This window comes from Periplaneta americana, chromosome 4 (assembly GCF_040183065.1).
Source record: "Periplaneta americana isolate PAMFEO1 chromosome 4, P.americana_PAMFEO1_priV1, whole genome shotgun sequence".
Taxonomy (NCBI): Eukaryota; Metazoa; Arthropoda; class Insecta; order Blattodea; family Blattidae; genus Periplaneta; species Periplaneta americana.
Genome location: NC_091120.1, coordinates 65564749 through 65585888, shown reverse-complemented (window position 1 = coordinate 65585888; position 21140 = coordinate 65564749). Strand labels below are relative to the sequence as shown.

Sequence of the window (21140 nt, the reverse complement as noted above, 5' to 3'; positions counted from 1 at the left end):
TGAGATAGTGGGGAGGAAAGATGTGAAAATGGATATTGAATGAGGATAAAATCTTCAATATAAAATTAAAAGGATGTAACTACTGTAAATAGCTGACTTTTCTAAATTTAAGTTCAGGTCTCGATTCATTCATTCATACTTCTCTGCCCTCTTCCCAAGGGTAGGTCCAGGGCAAATCCAGCATACTACAATCTTTCCTATTTCTATTTTCTTTTAGTCTTCGCATAAGTACATTCCATCTATCTTAAAGGGTTAGGTACAGCTTAGAGCAGTAAAATTTTCGGAAATATTTAACATTTTTTCCTCCATTACTGTATCTTGTAAAATAATGAAAATTGGTATGTATAAAACACAGTCCTGCTATATGAAAAAAATACTTTTACGATTTAAAAAAAAAAAATATATATATATGTATATATATATATATATATATTTTTTTTTTTTCAAAACTCAAAATGTTGGCAGTTCACAGTGCAATGATAAAGCGTTTCCCTCATAACTCATAAACTTGTTAACTTTTTCACGTTCCCTCTCTTTTATTTTATTACTAAAACTCATGTTTACAATATCATGCTCTTTCAACCACATTTCTTAATAAATAATATATATATTTTTTTATTTTGTGTTAAGAAGAAAATACTGTGTTTCTGCCCCACACAATGCTACACTCCACACAAAGTACTTCACTATTCTCTTCCTTGTTCTTTTCCAGAGGCTCCTTTTTCTATTAAAAGCTCCCTTTTCCATTTCTATCCTGCGTTTGATTTCCTGGCAGCAGGGCATATTACTGTTTACAGTACATCCCAAGTTTCTGAAGCTGTCCACTTGCTTTATTGCCTCATTTCAAAGTCGCAGGTTTACCGTCTTCATTTTTCTTCGGATAACAATGGTCTTCGTCTTGTTGGCATTTAAATTCATTCCATACTGCTCACAGCTGTCATTTAGCTTCATTAACATCCCTTAATATCATCTCCTTTCCTGCTGATAACGCCAAATCATCAGCAAATCTTATGTACTTTATGCTTTTTCCTCTTCGTACTGGATCTCTATTATATTATCATAAATTTCAGTAATTTTTCTGCTGCATTTGGTGGATATCATATTTAAGTGCTTAATATGTTTTAAAACAGACAACACCATCTGTAATACCTCACCAAGATGTGACGACAGAGATGGTAACCCACACCACACAGTCACTGTTGCGTTCTCGATTGCAACAGTCCTCTATGCTGTCTATGCTACCTCTGACTTCTCCAATACAGTATCCGAGACAATGGTAAGTTAGGTATATGAAAAGCAGAGATTTTTCTGATATTTCAAAAAGTAATTTTAGCCTCTTGAACAGTAGATAATTCTTGTAATTATTTATTTACACTTTATGAATAAAGCTTCTATGGTATTTTCTTTACCTGTCATTGAGAACTACTGCAATTAATTACAATTTTGTGGACTTATATTTTGTTAGTAATAATCTTTCCTAACTACAGAGTAATCAAGCTAACCCTATAACTGGTGTAACAGAAGACACTTTACAATATTGCATTTCATGGGCTACTACTACTACACTAGTGCTACTACTATTGCTGCTATTACTACCGCCGCTAATGCTGCTACTATTCAATTCAATTCAATTTATTAAGCCATTAAACATACAGTGATAGGCTTTGTCACAGAAAAACATACATTTGAAAATACACATATAAGTGAAAACAGTAATTATAATGAAAACACAAAACATTTTGAAACTCTAAAATTAATGAAAACACTTCACTCTTATGTAATAATTGTAACTAATGTAAATAACTTTATTTATTAAAAACAATTTCGTATGAATTCTTGTTAAGAAACTCATCTACAGAGTAGAAAGGATTAATTAAAAGCCAATTATAAAATCTAGCTTTAAAACTATTGGTTGGTAACTTATAATATTAACTGGGAAGCTTATTATATAATTTCATCCCCATGACACAAAAATTTGTACTAATTTTATGTAATCTACAGTATGGAATATTAATTTGTTCACTATTTCTAATTTCAAGATCATGTATATTGGCTATTAATAAGTAATTGTCTGTATTTTATCGAGTGTAAAGGACTAGGTCGTGTATATATATATATATATATATATATATATATATATATAAATTTTTTGAAAGTTAATATCTGTGATTGTTTGAAAAGAGGTCGACAATGTTCAAGATAGTTTCATTGACATAGAATTCTAATGGCTTTCTTTTGCAAAATCAAGACATTCCCAATTTTGCTACCCTTTCCCCAGAAAATTAAGGCAGACCTAATTATCGACTGAAAGAACGAAAAGTAGGCACATCTTAAATAATTATGAGAAACACAAGTCACTAATTTCTTTAATAAGTATATAACTCTTGATAATTACTACTACTGCTACTGCTACCACCACCACCACCACCAGCTGAATACTTTTCCTTCCCTGTTTGGAAAAGTTACTTCAACCCTCATTTCACCTCTCAGAATTTCAGAGATGGTAATAAAACTGCATTGTGTAAGACATGTATTAAATGTTTTCTTAGGCTATATATAAACATTCTAATAAAAAAAAATAATAATAATAACAATAACAGTGATGATAATAACAACAGTGATAGTGATATTAATAATAATTTATTTATAATTTTTAATTGCAGTGATACACCAGGTATAACCCGCGGTACCTATGAAGAAATTACAAACCCGTCTCACAGTCTGTATGGGAAGCATCAATTGTGGTATCCGCAGTTTGAAGAGCGTCGAGAAAATCAGCTTGCTGTAAGGCATAATATGCCTGTAACATATGTACAAGAAACGCCATCGTATCCATCACTTACGACATCTCGATATCATATTGAATCGAAGCAACCCAGAAGCTACGAACCAATGCCACAGGTACTGTTATGTGTAATTAAAAATTCTATGTAATAAAACAAATGACATGAGAATAAAATATATGGAATGTCACGGATACAGACATCAAAGTGTAATAAAAGATTGCGAATCATGTGTAAAATTCTACCTAGAGTCAACTAGAGTCATCCAAGCGTAATCTGTATTGGCTTACAATTATTTGCAATTAGGAACGCAACATGATATCTTTTCGAAAATATTTCTGCAATATTATTTTTCTTAATATTTGCATAATTTTGCATATAGATAATATACAGAAATGCTCACTCTTTTTTAGTGTAATTATCTTTGTTAACTAGTATACCGTTAAAGTAGAGTATAATTTGACGTACGTAGGTTTACTGAAGGATTTAATTATGTAAGTTGGAGATAATTATTTAAAATCGCCACTATTGATAATTTTTGTGTGCAATTATGTTGAAATACATTAAGCTTACATTACACCAAGAACAAAGACAGAGTATGATAAATTGTTTATTTCGATATTTTTAATGGAATACACGATCCTCTTTAACAATCATAGGCATATTTAGGCCTACAGGTAATCCAATATCTCTGTATAGCAATGTCATCTGAATCAGTTCCCGGTTTTTTATGTTCAGTGGACTAAATTAAATGGGAAATAATGCACATGAAATATAATAATTTTTGCACAATAATAGGTCACTTTGTGAAAAATGACATAAAGTGGCGATTCATTCCATGTCGGCATTAATATTTGTTTTGCTTCTGCATAGGGTAAAGTGTTAATTGGCACAGAGAGTACGTTTAAAAATTGAGCTTCATGAAGGTGATATGTACATACTAACTTCTCATTATCAGATTTTGTGTGTCTCAATTAATTTTTACTCGTAATGTTTCGAATGATATTCCTATCTATAGTCCTCTCTTGAATGCTTGCACAAAATAAGCCATTTAATATGCAACCAACTTCGGTTTTCTTAATTGTAATACAAACCAAAAATAAATTCTTAATAATCCAAGTGGATAATATGTGCAATCAATTTTGTTCATATTTCTGTAAAACAACTGTAGGTATATTGCAATCATTTTTAATACTGTAAAGTGGAGTGACTTTGAACGCCGAGGTGACTTTGAACAGTAATTTAGCGCCCTTCTGAATTAAATGCTGTAACCTATTTCGAAAAAACTGAACTAATTTATTGACAACTTAAACAGTTTTTTCGCAATTGGGTACAGCATTTAATTTAGAAAGGAGCTAAATTACTGTTCAAAGTCACCTCAACGTTCGAAGTCACTCCACTTTACGGTAACTATTTTTCTATTAATGAAATTAGACATTTAAAAGTAGTTCAATTACAAATACTCTAAAACATACCCAACTTAAATTAGAAATATTTATACATATAATAATTATGTATGCGACTGTGGAAACATTCTGCTAAGATTAATGATAATGATAATGATAATGATAATAATAATAATAATAATAATAATAATAATAGATACAGAGTGTGAACGATTGTTATTGAAAATTATGCAAGTTACTAGTTAATCTAAACTAGCATTCTAAACTAAAATTATTTAAATATTATCACTCTTTAAAGTATTAAAAGAAAATCAATTCAGTAAACTAGTTTGAAAACAAAACTCAAGTTATTAAACATTGTTTACGAATAATGTATTTATACGTGAATGTAATTTACTATGCCCGTTGTATTAAATAATAATAATAATAATAATAATAATAATAATAATAATAATAATAATAGTTTATTGCTAGAACGAAGATGCATATTTTTTATATAATAATCACTCTAACACCCCCAGAAAGAGTAAGTTACATACTCGTGCAAGTAATTGTGTAGTTTAATTTTCTAATATCAGAAGGAAGAATAATTATTTCATATTCGAGAGATTGATGGTGAATGGTTGAGAATAATAGCATGTTTCGTACTTACGTATATTTCAGTCCTACAAGAAACTTTTTGGATTCTATATTAGTCTGTTGATTTTAGTTCCCACCATTCACTATTACAAAAAAATTGATAAAGGTATGTATGTGTATATACACCAGAATCTACAAAATTGGTTTCCTTATAAGGTGTAAGATTAATACAATTATTTTAATGTTATATTTACAGGCTTATGATTTGTCAACCGGACGACGTACAGCATTTCAGTCCACTACGCCTTCACCTTTATATAAACCACAGATTTTACCAGTTCCAGTTACCAGTCAAGAAATATCCACTACAGTAATGGACCACAACATCATTCCTGAAACCAGATATTCACCATTGTTACCAGACATCTTGCAACACAACCAACCTCTACCATTCCAGCACCACGTTGAAGAAATCAACGGCAATACGAGAAGAGACATCGAGCTTATTCTGAATACGAAGAAAGAGAATTATGCTTCAAAATATATGCCTAAGCTCTGGACGTCAGCAAATACAAGCATCTACCAATGCTACAATGCACCGCTGTGCACTGCTTTGTAAGAGTCTCTTTATTCAATGCTAAGTTTATCATATGTATTAAATTTCAGAAGAATTTGTGATTATGGAGCTCTATCGGGCTTAAAGTTCAGGTCTTTCAGGGAATGTCCCTTTACTCATTTTACTTGATTGTAACTCAACATATTTCATCATAGTTTCATAGTTAGATCATTAATTGTGTAAAAAGTTCCCAATTGAAGATCTATATTTCCAGAGGGTTAAGTGTCAATTTTTCAAATTTCATTTTATTCCATCTAAGGGAGTTATATCACAGTCCAGTACAGTACAGTCACGAAGCTCAATACGTAGTAAATATGCATCCATAGATAGTTGCTAACCACTACGATCGCTACTATCGCCTCATTACAGACAATGCGAAATGGTACCTGCAAAGTCTATTGTTCCTAGTACCCTCATAAACTCAAGCTTCGTGACTGTATATACGAGACTGTGGTTATATCATCTATATGAGTGTATCATATCAAATTGGCTATCTCGTAGTTCAACTATAAAGGCTCATTCACAATGAAAATTAAACATAACGTAAGCGTTAACTTAAAAATGTAAATATTACAGTAAAATCAAGAACATTCACGATGGGAACATAAACATAACCTCACAGATGCTTGGTAACCATGGAAACATAACGACGAGACGTCATTTCCTCATATTCTGTCGTATACTTCAGCGCCCCACGATTGTGTTCTGTTTCCAAATCACGTAAGCATAAGCATGAAAGTTTGGAGCCTGCAAACTTTCATGTTAACGTCTAACGGCAATGTTTATGTGAATCATTGTGAATGATCCCATTTGGTAACCTGGACGCAAACTTCTGTGTATATGTCACGGTTATGTTTAATTTTCATTGTGAATGGGCCTTAAGTGACTCATTCTTGCGCCAAAAGATGAGGTATCTTATCATGCATTTGGTAGTGTGTTTTTGATCATAATCAATATCTCAGCAAGTTTCTTGGCACCTAGACGCTTTGGAAAGATATGTATTCAATTATGAAGTTGTTTGGTCATTAAGTCGTCATCATCATCTACAAAGGTTGGATATTCTAGATCCGTTCCTCTCACTCGAATCAGTCCTCTCTGCATCGTCTTCTTGACCGACCAACATCTCTTCTATCAATGGACCTGTAAGTCATAGCTTGTCTCGTTATCTACCGATTACCACCTTACAATTTAAATTCAGAGAGAACTGGTCCATTTCTCAGTGAATATGATTTCTGGCTGGGGAAAATGAATCTATTGTACCTTCTAGCTGCGTATTTAGGTGGGAATCTGGCAACTACGGAAATTTTGGCTGGCATTTTATTGGTCTATCAATCTAATTTAATGCACACACACTGAAATTACATTTGAAAGAACACTTAAAATAATGACGCATCTTCATCATTAAGAGACATCCCACAGCACGATGAAGTTAACTACGAAACTGTACTATGTGATACACGCGAATTACGTGGCCTTGAGGTGGCGTAACATCAACGGACTGCACTAAGTCCGCTCTTTCGGCCCAGATCCGAAGTGAACGTTCTATTCTTACTCTGCAGTATAACGGATAAAGTATGACTTACAGTATATATTGAAGTCAAATTCATTTTTACATGTAAGTCGAATTAATTATTAATTTCTCGTCATAATATGAAATATTTAACTTGAAAATGGAATGCCATAGCATGTAAGAGTACATTTATTAAGGCAGACACAACTGTATTTACTTATATATTTCATCTGTTTCATTTATAATTCGTAATAGATGCCTATATTTTGCTTGCTACACATTTATAATTGAAAATATTTGCAGTACAACTCCTACAGAGTCTGATTATTTGAGACAATCGGAAGGAAATTCAGGTCCTAGTGCCATGGAAGAGACACATATAATGGAATTGGACACACCTAGCACATCAATGGAACCATGGTGGGGACTAGGAAATCAGATACAACCTCAGAGCCTTCCAGATTTCCGACAAAATAATCAACTTTCGTATCCTCTAATCTACGATTATGTGGCATCTACAGAAGAGCAAGTGAGTAAAAAGAGGCAGAAATTATGTGCCAAAAATCATAATTTTTCTATTAGTAATTCTGAAAATATTTTCTCCATAAATCATGAAATTAATACTTTTATAGCATGTCAATACTTTCAACTTAAATTTCGTGTAATTACAAAGTAAATTGGTCAACGATATGACGAAGTAGTTTTCGGGGACATACTGGATTTGTTCCTTTTATAAGATGATGTGTAATTTTTAAATTATTATACTCGGGTATTTAAACATTTAAGTTATTGTGCTGACTAAAAATCACTAAATCAAGCTAAAAATTGAATTTATCTTAGTCCTGTTACCAGTATTTGAAGTAGATAGGTATGAAGACCTTTCTACCAGTCTGACCAAAGGAATAATTTATTGCTACAAACTTTTCTTATTAAAGGGTTGCCACAAGGATAATTCTTACAAATAGGGATACCTAGTTTCCGCAAACCACGGATTCGCGAAATATTGCAAACGTTTTATAATTCAACCCCTTCCAGGTCAGAATATTGCAAAATAACGAATTTTTGTTTCTAGCACGAATTTATTCGAAACTATCCGTACCCGTGCGATCCGCTGCACCCGTTAGAAATAAATATAAAGTAATTACATAATTAAAATAGGACATATGGTCCAGGGAACATTCGTGTTTGATAGAAGGATAAATCGTTTAATATGTTACTTAATTTAAATTGTATTTAAAAAATTAAAATGCGATCATTTTAATCCAGAGACCACTCATTCGGTGCAATGACAATTCCTTTAACATGTTTCTTAATTGTTATTACATGCAACCATAGTTTAATGAAGATTAACATATCATTTAGTTTTAATGTGTATACTTTATATTATTTGCTATATGTTTCCATTGAATTATGGTAATAACTTAATTTTAACCCTTGTTTTCTACGTCTTCAGTAAATGACGCTTGGCCCACTATGGTTCTGAACCCTTAAAATAACTTAAATAGTGATACAGCATATATAGTGATATGTAATTATATTTCTTTCTTTCGAAAATGTAAGAATTCACGATTTACTATGCAGCATTGCCATGGAATGAATAAATGTGTTTTTTTCTTCCTACTCAAAATTTTTTATTTTGCACATAGGAGTTACTGCAGGAACAACAACGCTATAATCTGAGGCGGCGGTGAAAATGTATTGTGTTGTTATGTTAAAAGTCTTGTATATCCTTAAATATCAGTCCTATCAAAATTTTGCAAAGAATAAAACTTATCGGAAATCATTTTAAAAGAAACTGTTGTTATGTAACATTTTTCACAAAAATCAATAATAAGCGAGATATTTCGATTTATTTAATTCAGACCACCCTTATAACCCCCCTTTTAAATTAAATAAAGTATTTTGAATACTATATAGCCTAAAATCTAAGTTACAACGAACTTAATTTATATTCCAATTTTCATCGAAATCCGTTCAGCCATTATCGCGTGAAAAGGTAACAAACATCCAGACAGACAGACAGACAGACAAAAATTTCAAAAAAGCGATTTTCGGTTTCAGGATTGTTAATTATACATGTTAACACCAATTATTTTTGGAAAATCGAAAATTACTAGAAAAATTTTGGCTACAGATTTATTATTAGTATAGATTATTGTTTTTCAAGTCAGTCCTATCTTTCTGTATGAAAGCCTTAATAATTTAAAGTGTCTCAAGATTGATATGTACATAAGAGATGCTGAATCTAATATTCAAACCCTATCTCAGTATAGAATATTCAGTGTACCATTCAAACCGAATTTCGAGTGACTAGTTTTAAAAATAGGTAGAAATAGCATGTCTTTTAGTCTATATTATTCACACAAAGATTAGAAAACTCTCATACAAATTTCGGTACACAACATGTAAGTGTGTAGAAAACTAATTATTCCTAAAAATGTACAAATCTTAATGTATCCAGCTGTTTGCTGACAACATAATAAAAAATGTCCCGATGATATAGATCTCTAGATTTTGTAGAAATATACAGTAATGTGTTTTGTATGACAGAGTAAGAAGGTATTTAAGTGCGAAACAACCTTGGATTATGTTTATTCAGCGAAATAATACCGAAATTAAACATAAATTAATATCGAAATTTAAGATTTTTATTCACCATATAATAGGATCCCTAGTCATAAACAATTAAACTAAGTGAATATGAAATGTTTAGTTAAAAACTAAATTATAACGTTTGAAATGAAAAGAATGTATTGTCATAATTAATCAGTTCTTAAATGAACAAATTAATTATACTCATATGAGGCAAAGACGAAGACAGGAAACAGGAAAGATTGGAGAAAGCTCTGTTTGCAGTAAAAGACCTGTCCTTGGGCAGAACACTAATGAAATGTAATCCATTAAGGTGGTTTTCTAAAATTGAAACAAACCCGTTAATAACGATAATGTCAATTTAAAGAGGAGTGTTTTTTCTAATCTCGTTGATGTTCAGAAATTAGCAAGCAATTTTGGAATGTTTCCCCGTGCTTCGACCACCAACTCCGTTACTGTCAAATTGTCTAGATTGTATTTAATTTTCTAATAATCAATTATGGGATCATACATAAACTTTTTTTCAAAATTAACCTCTTCAGATTGGCCACAATGAGACTCAAAACCGGACTGTGGAGTCAAGGATTACTCCGGATTTGGAGTTTGGTTTAAATGAAATTATATCAATGTGTTGAGTACTACCACAGTCTAGTATATACAGACACGAAGCTCAGTACGTAGTAAATATGCATCCATAGATAGTTCCTTACCACTAGAATCGTTAATATCGCCTCATTACAGACAATGCGAAATAATACCTGCACAGTCTATTGTTCCTAGCACCCTTACAACGCAAGATTCGTGACTATATGGGCTATTCCATCTCGAATCGACCGAAATACAGAGAAAAGTGACCTTACAATTTTTAAATGCGATGAAAACTTTTTCTGTCCGGTGACAACTGTGATACAATGCTTTGTGCAAATTTTGAGGCATCAGAACTTCATAATGTTTAAATTAAAAATATTTAAATTTATCGTATTTTCATAAAATTAGCAACTTTAAATTGTTGTGGTTCCGAAACCCTTTCACCCTATGATCAAAATCATGTTTTATTTTGATGCTGAGAAATTAAAGTTTATATTGATATGTAAACAGTTGTTCTTACTTTTTATGGAAATGGAGATATTTAGATTTTTCTTCATTAAGACGCCTTTGCCCACGATAAAATATTTTTAAAATATATGGTTAGATTCCGCATTGAAAGTACAATTTAACACATATTTTTTACTGGTGCACCGTTGATAAGAAAATATTGAAGATATCAAATAAAGAAAATAAATAGTACGCGCGTGAAGTAACCAGCTGACTGTGAGGCGGGATTTAGCCCAGACAAGCAAGGCCAGGAGACAAACACGTGATGTTTAGTCTAGTAGCGCATAGCTGGGCTAGCTTTATCACAAGTTTTCATAAACACAGTAGTAAAATGACGCCCAAAGGTCGCTTATCTTCAGCTCTCGGCCAGTGCTTTCTGTACTGGGCTCGAAACTTATTGCCGAGCCACTAAGCAAACAATGCCGAATCCCTCTTAATAATGCAAGTTTTTTCTCAATTTTTTTCACATTTTTACAAATGGGCAAAAAGCCTAAAAGTAAGTAAAATCAGATTATCTGTCTCTCTGTATATAATAAAAATAAGGACTACTTCTTATCATAACCTACTAAATGTCAGCTTCAAAATGAGCTCCCGTTCAATGTTCTGCAGTAAATGGTTCCAGAGTTCTGAGCGCTGAAAGAGGCTTGTTTTTATAAAATACGCTAAATTTGTCGCTGAATAGTACGAAAATCGTTTGACTTTCGATAGTATATTTTTGAAAATGCACTGTCCTCAGCTCTTGTACAGGGACATCATTTTATTTTTACTAACATTTAATATTAACCTGGCTATACCTTTCTATTAACGATTGAAACAGGAAACACCGTTTGCTACCCTTTCCACGACGGAGTTCGATGATACTGGCGTAAAATACAAATCACTTTACTAGGTATAGGAGGGAAGAAAAGTAGTTCATCCATTTATATAAACTAGGAAATATCGCAATTTTGAGTTTGATAATTTTCATTAGGTTTTTGTTTAATCAAAATACAGTACTGTATTAACACTTAAGTGTTTTTACACACGAATTGAGCTATTCATTCGGAAGTATTAATTATGCCGTGTATATTGTACTGTTATAGCACATTAGCGTACAAAATAGAGAATAAAGTTAAATTGAATAATAATCATAATATGGATATTTAAACACATTTTAGAAAATGGTGGCCGTTCATTTTGATACAGGCTTCAGTTCTTTTGTGCATATTATCGCACTATAGACTATTGTACCTAATTCCAATTACCAGTTTCGTCCTTCGTACAAGTAACTCATGTTGAAATAATTCTGTACCTACTCTATAAAAGAGTACCTTACGTACTGCAAATTCAATCTTCACTTCTGCCCGATCCGAAAAGATAAAATCTCTCAGAAATGCTATCTACTGTCCGTTCAAGTGGTTTTGCCACAGGGTTGTAGAAAGGGGGGGGGGAATCACGTAACTTAAGGAGGCCCTTTTATTTAACTTATTTTAAACACTTGTATAATATTACGTAGACGTCCAATTCCTAACAGAAATTAATGTTTTCAGAAAAGAGCTAAGATAGCCCAGCTACTAGACTTAACAGAGGGGCGAACAGAAGCAGGTGGGGGAAACCGGGATGCGACATAGGGAAACGGACGACAGTACCCGTACGAAAATATGATTCAATATTGAAAGCTCTTTCGTCACTGGAAAACGCGAACATATTTCTGAAACGTACTATACTCAGTATCTCGGTACTGCTTACGCGCCCTCGGCTCTGTGTCGTGAACGGTTGGAAGTTTACTAGTAGAAGGGGTGGGAGTGAAGTAAATTCCAAAACTCAGGTACAATAAAAATTGAAGTAAAAATAAAATGATGTCCCTCTATAAATAGGGAAAAAATTAGAGTATTAAAAAAATGCGAGGTTTTTTACTAATCGATTTCATATGGAATAGTCCATCTGGTACTATCACTTGTGGTCATACCAAAACTTCCTTATAGATGGTATAGCCATGATCCCTCAGAGTTTGAGCCATATTGCTCCGAATGCGAACGGGCTATTGCACAGTACAGTAGAGGAGGCGAGACCTGTTCTGTGACTTTATCATGTGCGGTGGCTATATCACCAATGGGTATGGAGGATGAATATAGGTTTTAATCTGAGACTAATATTTCCGTATCAGTAGATTGGTATAATATTAACCATCATGAAATAAACTCTCTTTCTGATAACTCATTACTTCCCCTCTCACTCCACTCATATGCCAGGTCTCGCCTCCTCATCTATACCTCCCCAGGCAGACAAGCACCCAAGAAGTTTGCAGTTGTTTCGTGATCTCTACAGCAATGCCGGCAGGGAATGCACCGCAGACACATCTGCTCTCGTTTTAATTGCTTCTGTCCATTAAGAGCACGATAAACCTTTATGATCACGGATCCACTTGGTCAGGATATCCCAAACTTTTAGAGGGAGGTGAAAATGAATGATTATGGAGTAATGATGCAATAAATTGGCAAGAGAAACCCTGTTTCAGAGGCGCTTTGACCATCACGAATTTTACTGGTACCACCGGGTTCGAACCCCGGTTGTCCCGGTGAAAGCTGTCTAAAAGTTAATTTATAAATGTGATGGGGTATCAGATAAGTATCTCACTGTCTTACTTCTTCGTAGCTTAAACAGCATCAAAAGCAGCAGCAGCAGAAACAGAATGAAGAGTATCATGGACTTTTTAATTTGGACTGGTCATCTGATGCCCAGTATCGACCACAGGCTATGAGCTCCCCCAATCATACAACTTCAATAGGCCTATTTTCTAACAACTTAATGCTACCTACTATACCAGAAGTACCACAGCTAGATGACGACATGTTGGAAATCATTCATAGCCAGGTAGGTTTCTTTTCAAATAAATACATATATTAGGCAGGTCTTTATTTTCCTATCCATAATTTAGCATGTGTTAGCTATTAGCATAATGAATAATTTCAAGGGAAAAATTGTTCCGGGGCCGGGTATCGATCCCGGGACCTCTGGTTGAACGTACCAGCGCTCTGCCACTGAGCTACCCGGGAACTCTACCCGACACCGTCTCAACTTTCCCCTTTATATCCACACAACTCGCGTGGGCTGACGATTTGCATATTAGCATAATGTTAGCTATTAGTTTTATGTTCATTTTCGGCTTTCCCCTTTTAAGGTGACAGGATGGTATTTTTTGGTGAAAAATGAGTAAATTAAAAAAAAATTCTTTAAAATACTCTGTGATATGTGTGGAATGCATTGCATAACATTTCGTGGGTATTTGTGCCCTTATCGGATGTTGAGACGCCATTTTTGAACTTCCTGCGCTATGGATTTTTAAATCAGTCGCCCCCTTTTATCGATTTACGGTAACTTCATTTTTTTGCTACATTGCCAGACAAAAATGGAAATAATTTCTGAACTATTAAAGATACATGCATGAAATTTAGAACACACATTCTTTAGACTATTAGAAAACTTTTCTCTGTAACAGAATTTTGTTAATTGATTTCATTTTAAAAATACGTCAGTTTGTTTGCAAGAAAAGAATTAAGAAAAGTGTTATTAATTTTTAAGTGTTTATTTTACAAACGTAGAGACTAATATAAAAATTCTGTTACAGACAGTTTGTAGAGCATGCTTTTGCAAGTACATTGCAAACAACTGGATGAATCTACCTTTAAAAATGGTTTAGATATATCGGTTTTAGTAAAATCCTGCATTGGGTATATTTTTTTTTCAAATCTGGGGCCCCCAAATAATTTTTTTTCAAAATGTTTATTTTTGATTGAGTTGCTACAGCTATGAGCTCTCTACATACAACAAATTAATATTTTACATCAAATAGGAAAAAAGTTAAAACAATACCATCCTCTCCCCTTAAATTCCCTAATGTTTCTTCATATGGAACTACAAAAATCAGAGTGAGAGAAGTGGCCAAGAGATTTGGAGCTCAAATAAACACTCACTCCCAATTTCTAATGCAAAGACGCGTTTTCGCGTTGCTTTTAAATGTTTCTCTTTCCATTTTTCTATTACATTAATTCATTGTAATGTAATTATATTTTTACTCCAGGTTTTTAAAATAATATTAAAGAATTAAAACATAATATTTTTAAATTTCATATAGGGTTTCTAACCATTGCCGTGCTTTCAATTCTGCCATATTTAATACACTTCAGAATTTATAAGCTGAAAATATTCTATGTATTGTTCTTCTTTATATTTGTAGCAAGAACAGGAAAACAATGAAATTCAGCAACAAATACCACAGAAATGTCGCTACCACAATCGAGGTTGTAAGAAAACTATTACTGACATGGGCGACCTGATACAGCATGAGATGGGATGCGAGTGCCAGCCGATGTACTGCTACAATGGCTGCTCATGGAGAGGTTCTCTCAAACAGCTGTCAGCACATTTTCATGAGGTTGGAATTATAATTATTAAGCACACAATTCTGTAGGACATCTTTAAAAAAATTGATTTAGAACTATAGAAATTTTAATCATTCATCATTATTGCAAATATTTGCAACGTTCATATATATACATGTTGATTCACGAAATTTACCGTCACTTACGGGGCTTATTTCCAAAGACATTCTGAGCAAAAAATGTCATATAAAAATTTGTCCTAATCTCAATATTTTCAGAGTTACACTAATTTGAAATTGTTACTTACTTACTGGCTTTTAAGGAACCCGGAGGTTCATTGCCACCCTCACATAAGCCCGCCATTGGTCCCTATCCTGAGCAAGATTAATCCAGTCTCTACCATCATATCCTACCTCCCTCAAATCCATTTTAATATTATCTTCCCATCTACGTCTCGGCCTCCCCAAAGATCTTTTGCCCTCCGGCCTCCCAACTAACACTCTATATGCGTTTCTGGATTCGCCCATACATGCTACATGTCCTGCCCATCTCAAACGTCTGGATTTTATGGTCCTAATTATGTCAGGTGAAGTATACAATGCGTGCAGCTCTGTATTGTGCAACTTCCTCCATTCTCCTGTAACTTCATCCCTCTTAGCCCCAAATATTTTCCTAAGAACCTTATTCTCAAACAACCTGAATCTCTGTTCCTCTCTCAAAGTGAGAGTCCAAGTTTCACAACCATACAGAACAACCGGTAATATAACTGTTTTATAAATTCTAACTTTCAGATTTTTTGATAGCAGACTAGATGACAAAAGCTTCTCAACCGAATAATAACAGGCATTTCCCATATTTATTCTGCGTTTAATTTCCTCCCGAGAGTCATTTATGTTTGTTAATGTTGCTCCAAGATATTTGAATTTTTCCACCTCTTCGAAGGATAAATCTCCAATTTGAAATTGTTAGTAAGCTTATATATTTGCTCTTAAATTATTTTATATGTAAGTTTTTGCGTGGTTTAATTATGTTTGCCTTAATGATTATTTAATTTGTTGTTCATTCGCAGTAATAAGTTTTGTAAATTTATGGGAATTTCATTTGGTAATTTTGATTTACTATTTTAATTACTGTTGTATACATTACAGATACTGCACAGTAGATATTACGCTCGATGATAATAATAACTAATATAATTATGCATTTCTCAGTCATTATTAAGTATTTAAATATTCAGTTTTGTTTTCCCTACCTACTTATATAGCTTCAACTCAGTCACCACCACCACCACCACCACCACCACCACCACCACCACCACCACCACCACCACCACCGTTGAAATTATCATAATCGATATCGTGAAGAACATCAACAATAATCATTACCAGATCTCCATTTAGTTGTCGTCATCCTTAATAATAATAATAATAATAATAATAATAATAATAATAATAATAATAATAATAATAATAATATCGTCTCTAGAAACTTCCAGAAGCATACAGTCTATAAGTGAAATATGCGATAAGGTACTGGACATAAAAATATTAGTTATATTAGATACATCGTTTTAATTCAGAATACTTTTGTTAAATAAATTAAATGTTATTTTAAAAGTTTATTTTTCCAGGTTCACAGCTCGGAGATTGTGGATAATGATGAATCCAGTCACACATTCTCATTAAATGAAGTAAGGGCTCGTCAGAGCATAGCGTTTCTGCGTGAGGTGAACAAGAAGCTGTATGTGGTAAGCGTCCATTGCCACGGACATCTGCTGTATGCAACAATACAGGTGAAGTAACAGAGAAGAGTATAGCTACAGATTAAATCAATTAGAATTTAAGTAAATAACTGAGCTGAAGTTAAAACCTGTATCACTGCAATTTTTAGAGCTTTTCTTTGATAGACTGACGAGTGTGATATATAACTCAAATATTATTATAGGTATTCCCAATGCTTCCTTTCGTTTATCTATTCCATATGCTTAATATTTCAAATTATTTTCACTGTTTCAGATTTATACTTTAAAGCTTCTTTTGTTTTATCTTGTCTGTTTGTCACTAAAATAATATTCTTGTCATTTATTATTATATTCTTATTATTTCTTAAATTTGAAAATTTGTAATTCTCTTTTAATATTCTCAAATTTACTAAAAATCTAAAACTGTATAACCTGATACTGTTCGCAAAACCTTTATTTCAGTTATTTGTCTGTCTGTTTTGACCATCTTTTCTAATTAAGGCCCATGTTACGGCACATGCATAACTTTTCTGTTTTGACCATCTTTTCTAATTAAGGCCCATGTTACGGCACATCCATAACTTCTAGAAATTTTGTTTCATACCATTTCCTTAACTGGCATTTAATATTATTATTGTGTCGAAAATGTTGTATAATCTTGATATGTTTTCTTTAAAAATTGTAATTGTTCTTTATTTTACAGCTTAAATAGTTACAAATAAGTATTCATTTATTCAGTTTTTTAATTCTCTAAATATAACCTGATCAGGGTATAGGTTTGAACGTGTTGTTCTTTCCCTGCCTAACCTAATGAGGGAGACTACATGGAGCTTTTAATTGTCACATTCTCATTAATATTTCCTTTATGGTGTACATTGTATACAAAGTTATTATTCATATTATCAATATCTATTTTATTGATTCAGAATTAGAGTCTGGGTGGAAGAGAAAGCCAACTGGTCTTAACTGTGCCAGATTAAATATTATTATTATTATTATTATTATTATTATTATTATTATTATTATTATTATATTTTCGTTTTCGTCTTAAAATGGCTAATTACATCTCACAATGACGATTTAATTTACAAAATCATTACAAATTATTAGGGATCCTACTTTACGCTGAATAAAAATCTTAAATTTCGGTACATAAGTGATTTAATTTTGTTGTTATTTCCACAAAAAATATAAATTCGTCGTTATTTACCATTTTAAAGTATGACTTTTTGACTCTCGTCGTGAAAGACAAGGAGAAACCATGAGTAATGTGATTAATTTCAAGTGGTTATTATTTGAGATATTTCAAACGAAAAAATTGAATACAATTTTGCTTGTTTTTGCTTCCTGTAGGTACGAGATAAAAATTGTTTTATATGAAACATTTCATACCGTGCTTTGGGAAATCCATTGATTTAGTCCCAAATATGTTAAGTCAATTTAAGAGACCAGTGTATTATGATAATAAATGATTGAAAGAATTTTAGTTTTTTTCCTTCAAATATGCCCAAATTTGATCCGAACAAATGTAACTTTTCGTTCTGCAAAGAAATTATAAAACGAAATTAATACCATTACTTACGGTTCAGTCTGTATACATTACTGCATATATTACAAAGACTACAGATCTGTCTTATCAAGGAACTCTTAAAGATATTTGAACATTTAAACAAATCTTACCAATTTCTATCGGCATTTACATGTTGTTAAGAGAAATTTGTGCAAGGGTTTCCCACAATGTAGTATATGAATAACATAAAGTAATACGCGCACAAAATATCCAGACTATTTTATACTTTATTATTTAAAAAAAAATGCTCTGTATTGAAATAGGTTTTGAATATTGAATTCTAAAGTTTTATGTAAATATCAATGCATAATAGATTATATTTTAATCAGTTCAATTTTTTTTTTAGAAAATTCGACCCTCTAATCGAAATAAAATTGTAAGTCCAGCTAACTCCACTGCCATGCCAGCCAACAGTACATCGCACAGAGAAGTGGGCTTCCAATTTGGATTTAATTGTACTTTTTTGAAGGTTCCTAAGATCATTTTGGCTCTAAAATATGGACACATCGCCCATCCTCTCAGTTTATTGTATTAAATTATTAAAATTTCTTTAAAAATATAAATAGCTGTTAAAAACATCAATTTAGAAGAAATTTGTGCTAGAAACAAAAAAAATTCGCGTATTCACAACATTTCGCGTTATTCGCGAGTTTAAACTTATGGATAATTTGACCTGGAAGGGCTTCAAACATATAATTTTTTACCTTTTTTTTTTTATTTAAAACCCGTACTTTGAGAATTCGTGATCTTGAGATGTAGCTTAACTTAGGTTAGCTCCTTTGAGAAGAGTTAATATTTTAATTCAATTTGTCATGCAATTTCTAAATGACTCCAATATACAAGTATGTTGGTTGCAAATATTTCCGTTAACTTTGGTGTTTCTCGATATTCTGTATATAAACACACTATTTTCATTTAGATTTTAAGAGTTACGTCCAGTTTTGGGTTTCCCCTTCAATCTAGAGCTCCTTCAGGGGAGCAGCGAAATCCGGAGTGAGGCAAGTGGCCAACAGGCTTGGAGCTTACATACTCGGTTTCTCTCAGCCCCAAACTCTTATTTGCAAGGAGACTTTTCGCACGCCTTTTAAATTTCTCCTCCCATTTCCCCTCTCTTTCAATCCAATTAATTTTTATGTTGATTAATTTATTTCGTCTAAGGTTGTGAATAAATAAAATTCATCTGATGCACCACATTTCTTTACTATCTCTACTGAGTTATTTTTCTCCTCAACAGTCTTTGTATTTTTTTTAATTGCAGTCTGTCCGCACAGGAAAGTCTGACAGATTCTTGGTGAAAGCCTCATTAGAAGTTGTGGGTGAAGATGGCCGTCCACATTCGTGGCGCGGCAAAGTAAGACCAGTGTACGAGAGTCTGTCCACGCTTTGGGCTACTGAACAGTGCCTTGTTCTGGACCCTGCAACTATTGGCGCCTTTGCAGGGGCCAATATTATTCTTCACACCAAGATCACCACTTACCCAATTGACTCGAAAATGTAGACAAAAATCCAGTAGATTTTCCTCAAAGGAAGTGCTGATTACTTATGTTAATTTGATTGCGTTTAAGTTTATTACTCATGATGACTAATAATTTAATTTAATCATGTTTATTTAGGTTTACTTTTTTATATATGTATGAAGAAATCCTAATACATATAAAATAATTTATATCAAGTGATAATTGTGCAATCAATAACTTTATTGTTTTCCAAGATTTAAGAAAAACAGATGTCATAAAAACTTACATTGCAGATAATTATATTTTCTAATTATTCTAATATTATTACTTCAGAATACAGAGTCTTTATTTTATATACTTAAAATAATGTACGTATGTATTAAATAAATATATTATGTTACACTTAAATATATTTTTATTTATTAATGCAACACGCTACATATGTGGTTAGGGGATGGACAAGACTAAAGTTTCAGAAATATACCTGCTGTTATTTCTCTTCTTCAAGGACGACAATTTTCAGTGTTTGTACGCAGGGAGGTAGTCAGAAAAATCGTCTTATAGTCAAATGAGTTTTTTGTTAATTTGTTGTAAAGTTTTCCAAGATACTTCATGCTTACTTACAGTATGTCAGTAACGTTTAATTTGTAATAATTTTAGACTCAAGAATATCTTCAAGATAAGAGCAAAATGTTCACTGGAGATTTTATGTAGGCTAAGTTCAGAGGAAGATAATCTGAAAATATGTACGAGTATATATAAGGTGGTTGCCTGGCAATCTATTTGCGACATTTTTATGTTGGTCATGCCAGAGAAACTTGATTCACGACTGTTTTCTTTTTTTGTTCAGTCAAATGTCCGAAGACAGGTATTTTTCTTGTTTTCTTGATATTGCAAACAGTTTGACCTCCTCCATAATCTGTCGCCAACTTAATAGTCCATTCTCTGTACCTTCTCAAATTGTGTTGCTTTAGACTAGTCGAAACGTACATGTTAAAAAATTCCAACTAATGAAGTGAGAGACATTGCTCGGGTTGTCAACTTTTGAAAAACAAATATTGGGAAAACTTCTCGAAAAAATACAGTTTTTGACGACAAAATCTGAAGATCAAACTTAACAAAATTAGTTTGGCAGAACCAATAAGTAAAATGACCTTCAGTTTTCTGCCGTTTTCATTTAAAGAACGAAGTCTTCAGGTGGTGAATTATTCGATATTATATACAATGCTAATTGACCAAGCATGTGTAAAAAGTCGGGTTTATTTCTTTAACGAAAAAGAGTTCCAGAGAAGTTTTCGCCTCAAAGTTCAAATCAAGAATTTGGTTATGTACAGCAACAAGATAGTTATCAAAGTATTACGCAAAAGAATTGTTATTTGAGGGAAGTGATCAAGTAGGAATACATTTTACACTTTATGCAACATTTATTT

The 21140-nt window shown here is 32.6% G+C and overlaps 1 protein-coding gene across 1 annotated transcript; it reads left to right on the top strand.

The window, feature by feature from the left end:
• The first annotated feature begins 2675 nt into the window (after window positions 1–2675).
• Window positions 2676–19910, top strand: LOC138698814 (uncharacterized). The gene is made up of 7 exons (XM_069825035.1): window positions 2676–2901; window positions 5025–5383; window positions 7198–7423; window positions 13216–13434; window positions 14798–14995; window positions 16573–16734; window positions 19512–19910. The coding sequence occupies exons 1-7, from the start codon at window positions 2797–2799 to the stop codon at window positions 19749–19751; spliced, it is 1509 nt and encodes a 502-aa protein (XP_069681136.1). The 5' UTR covers window positions 2676–2796; the 3' UTR covers window positions 19752–19910.
• Window positions 19911–21140: the final 1230 nt, after the last annotated feature.

Bases quoted from the DNA above. Each gene is read 5' to 3' on its own strand.
- LOC138698814 (XM_069825035.1), top strand. From the start codon at position 2,797: ATGCCTGTAACATATGTACAAGAAACGCCATCGTATCCATCACTTACG. The intron at 7,424-13,215 runs GTGAGTAAAAAG...ACTTCTTCGTAG, and splicing joins TGGCATCTACAGAAGAGCAA to CTTAAACAGCATCAAAAGCA. The intron at 13,435-14,797 runs GTAGGTTTCTTT...TTATATTTGTAG, and splicing joins TGGAAATCATTCATAGCCAG to CAAGAACAGGAAAACAATGA.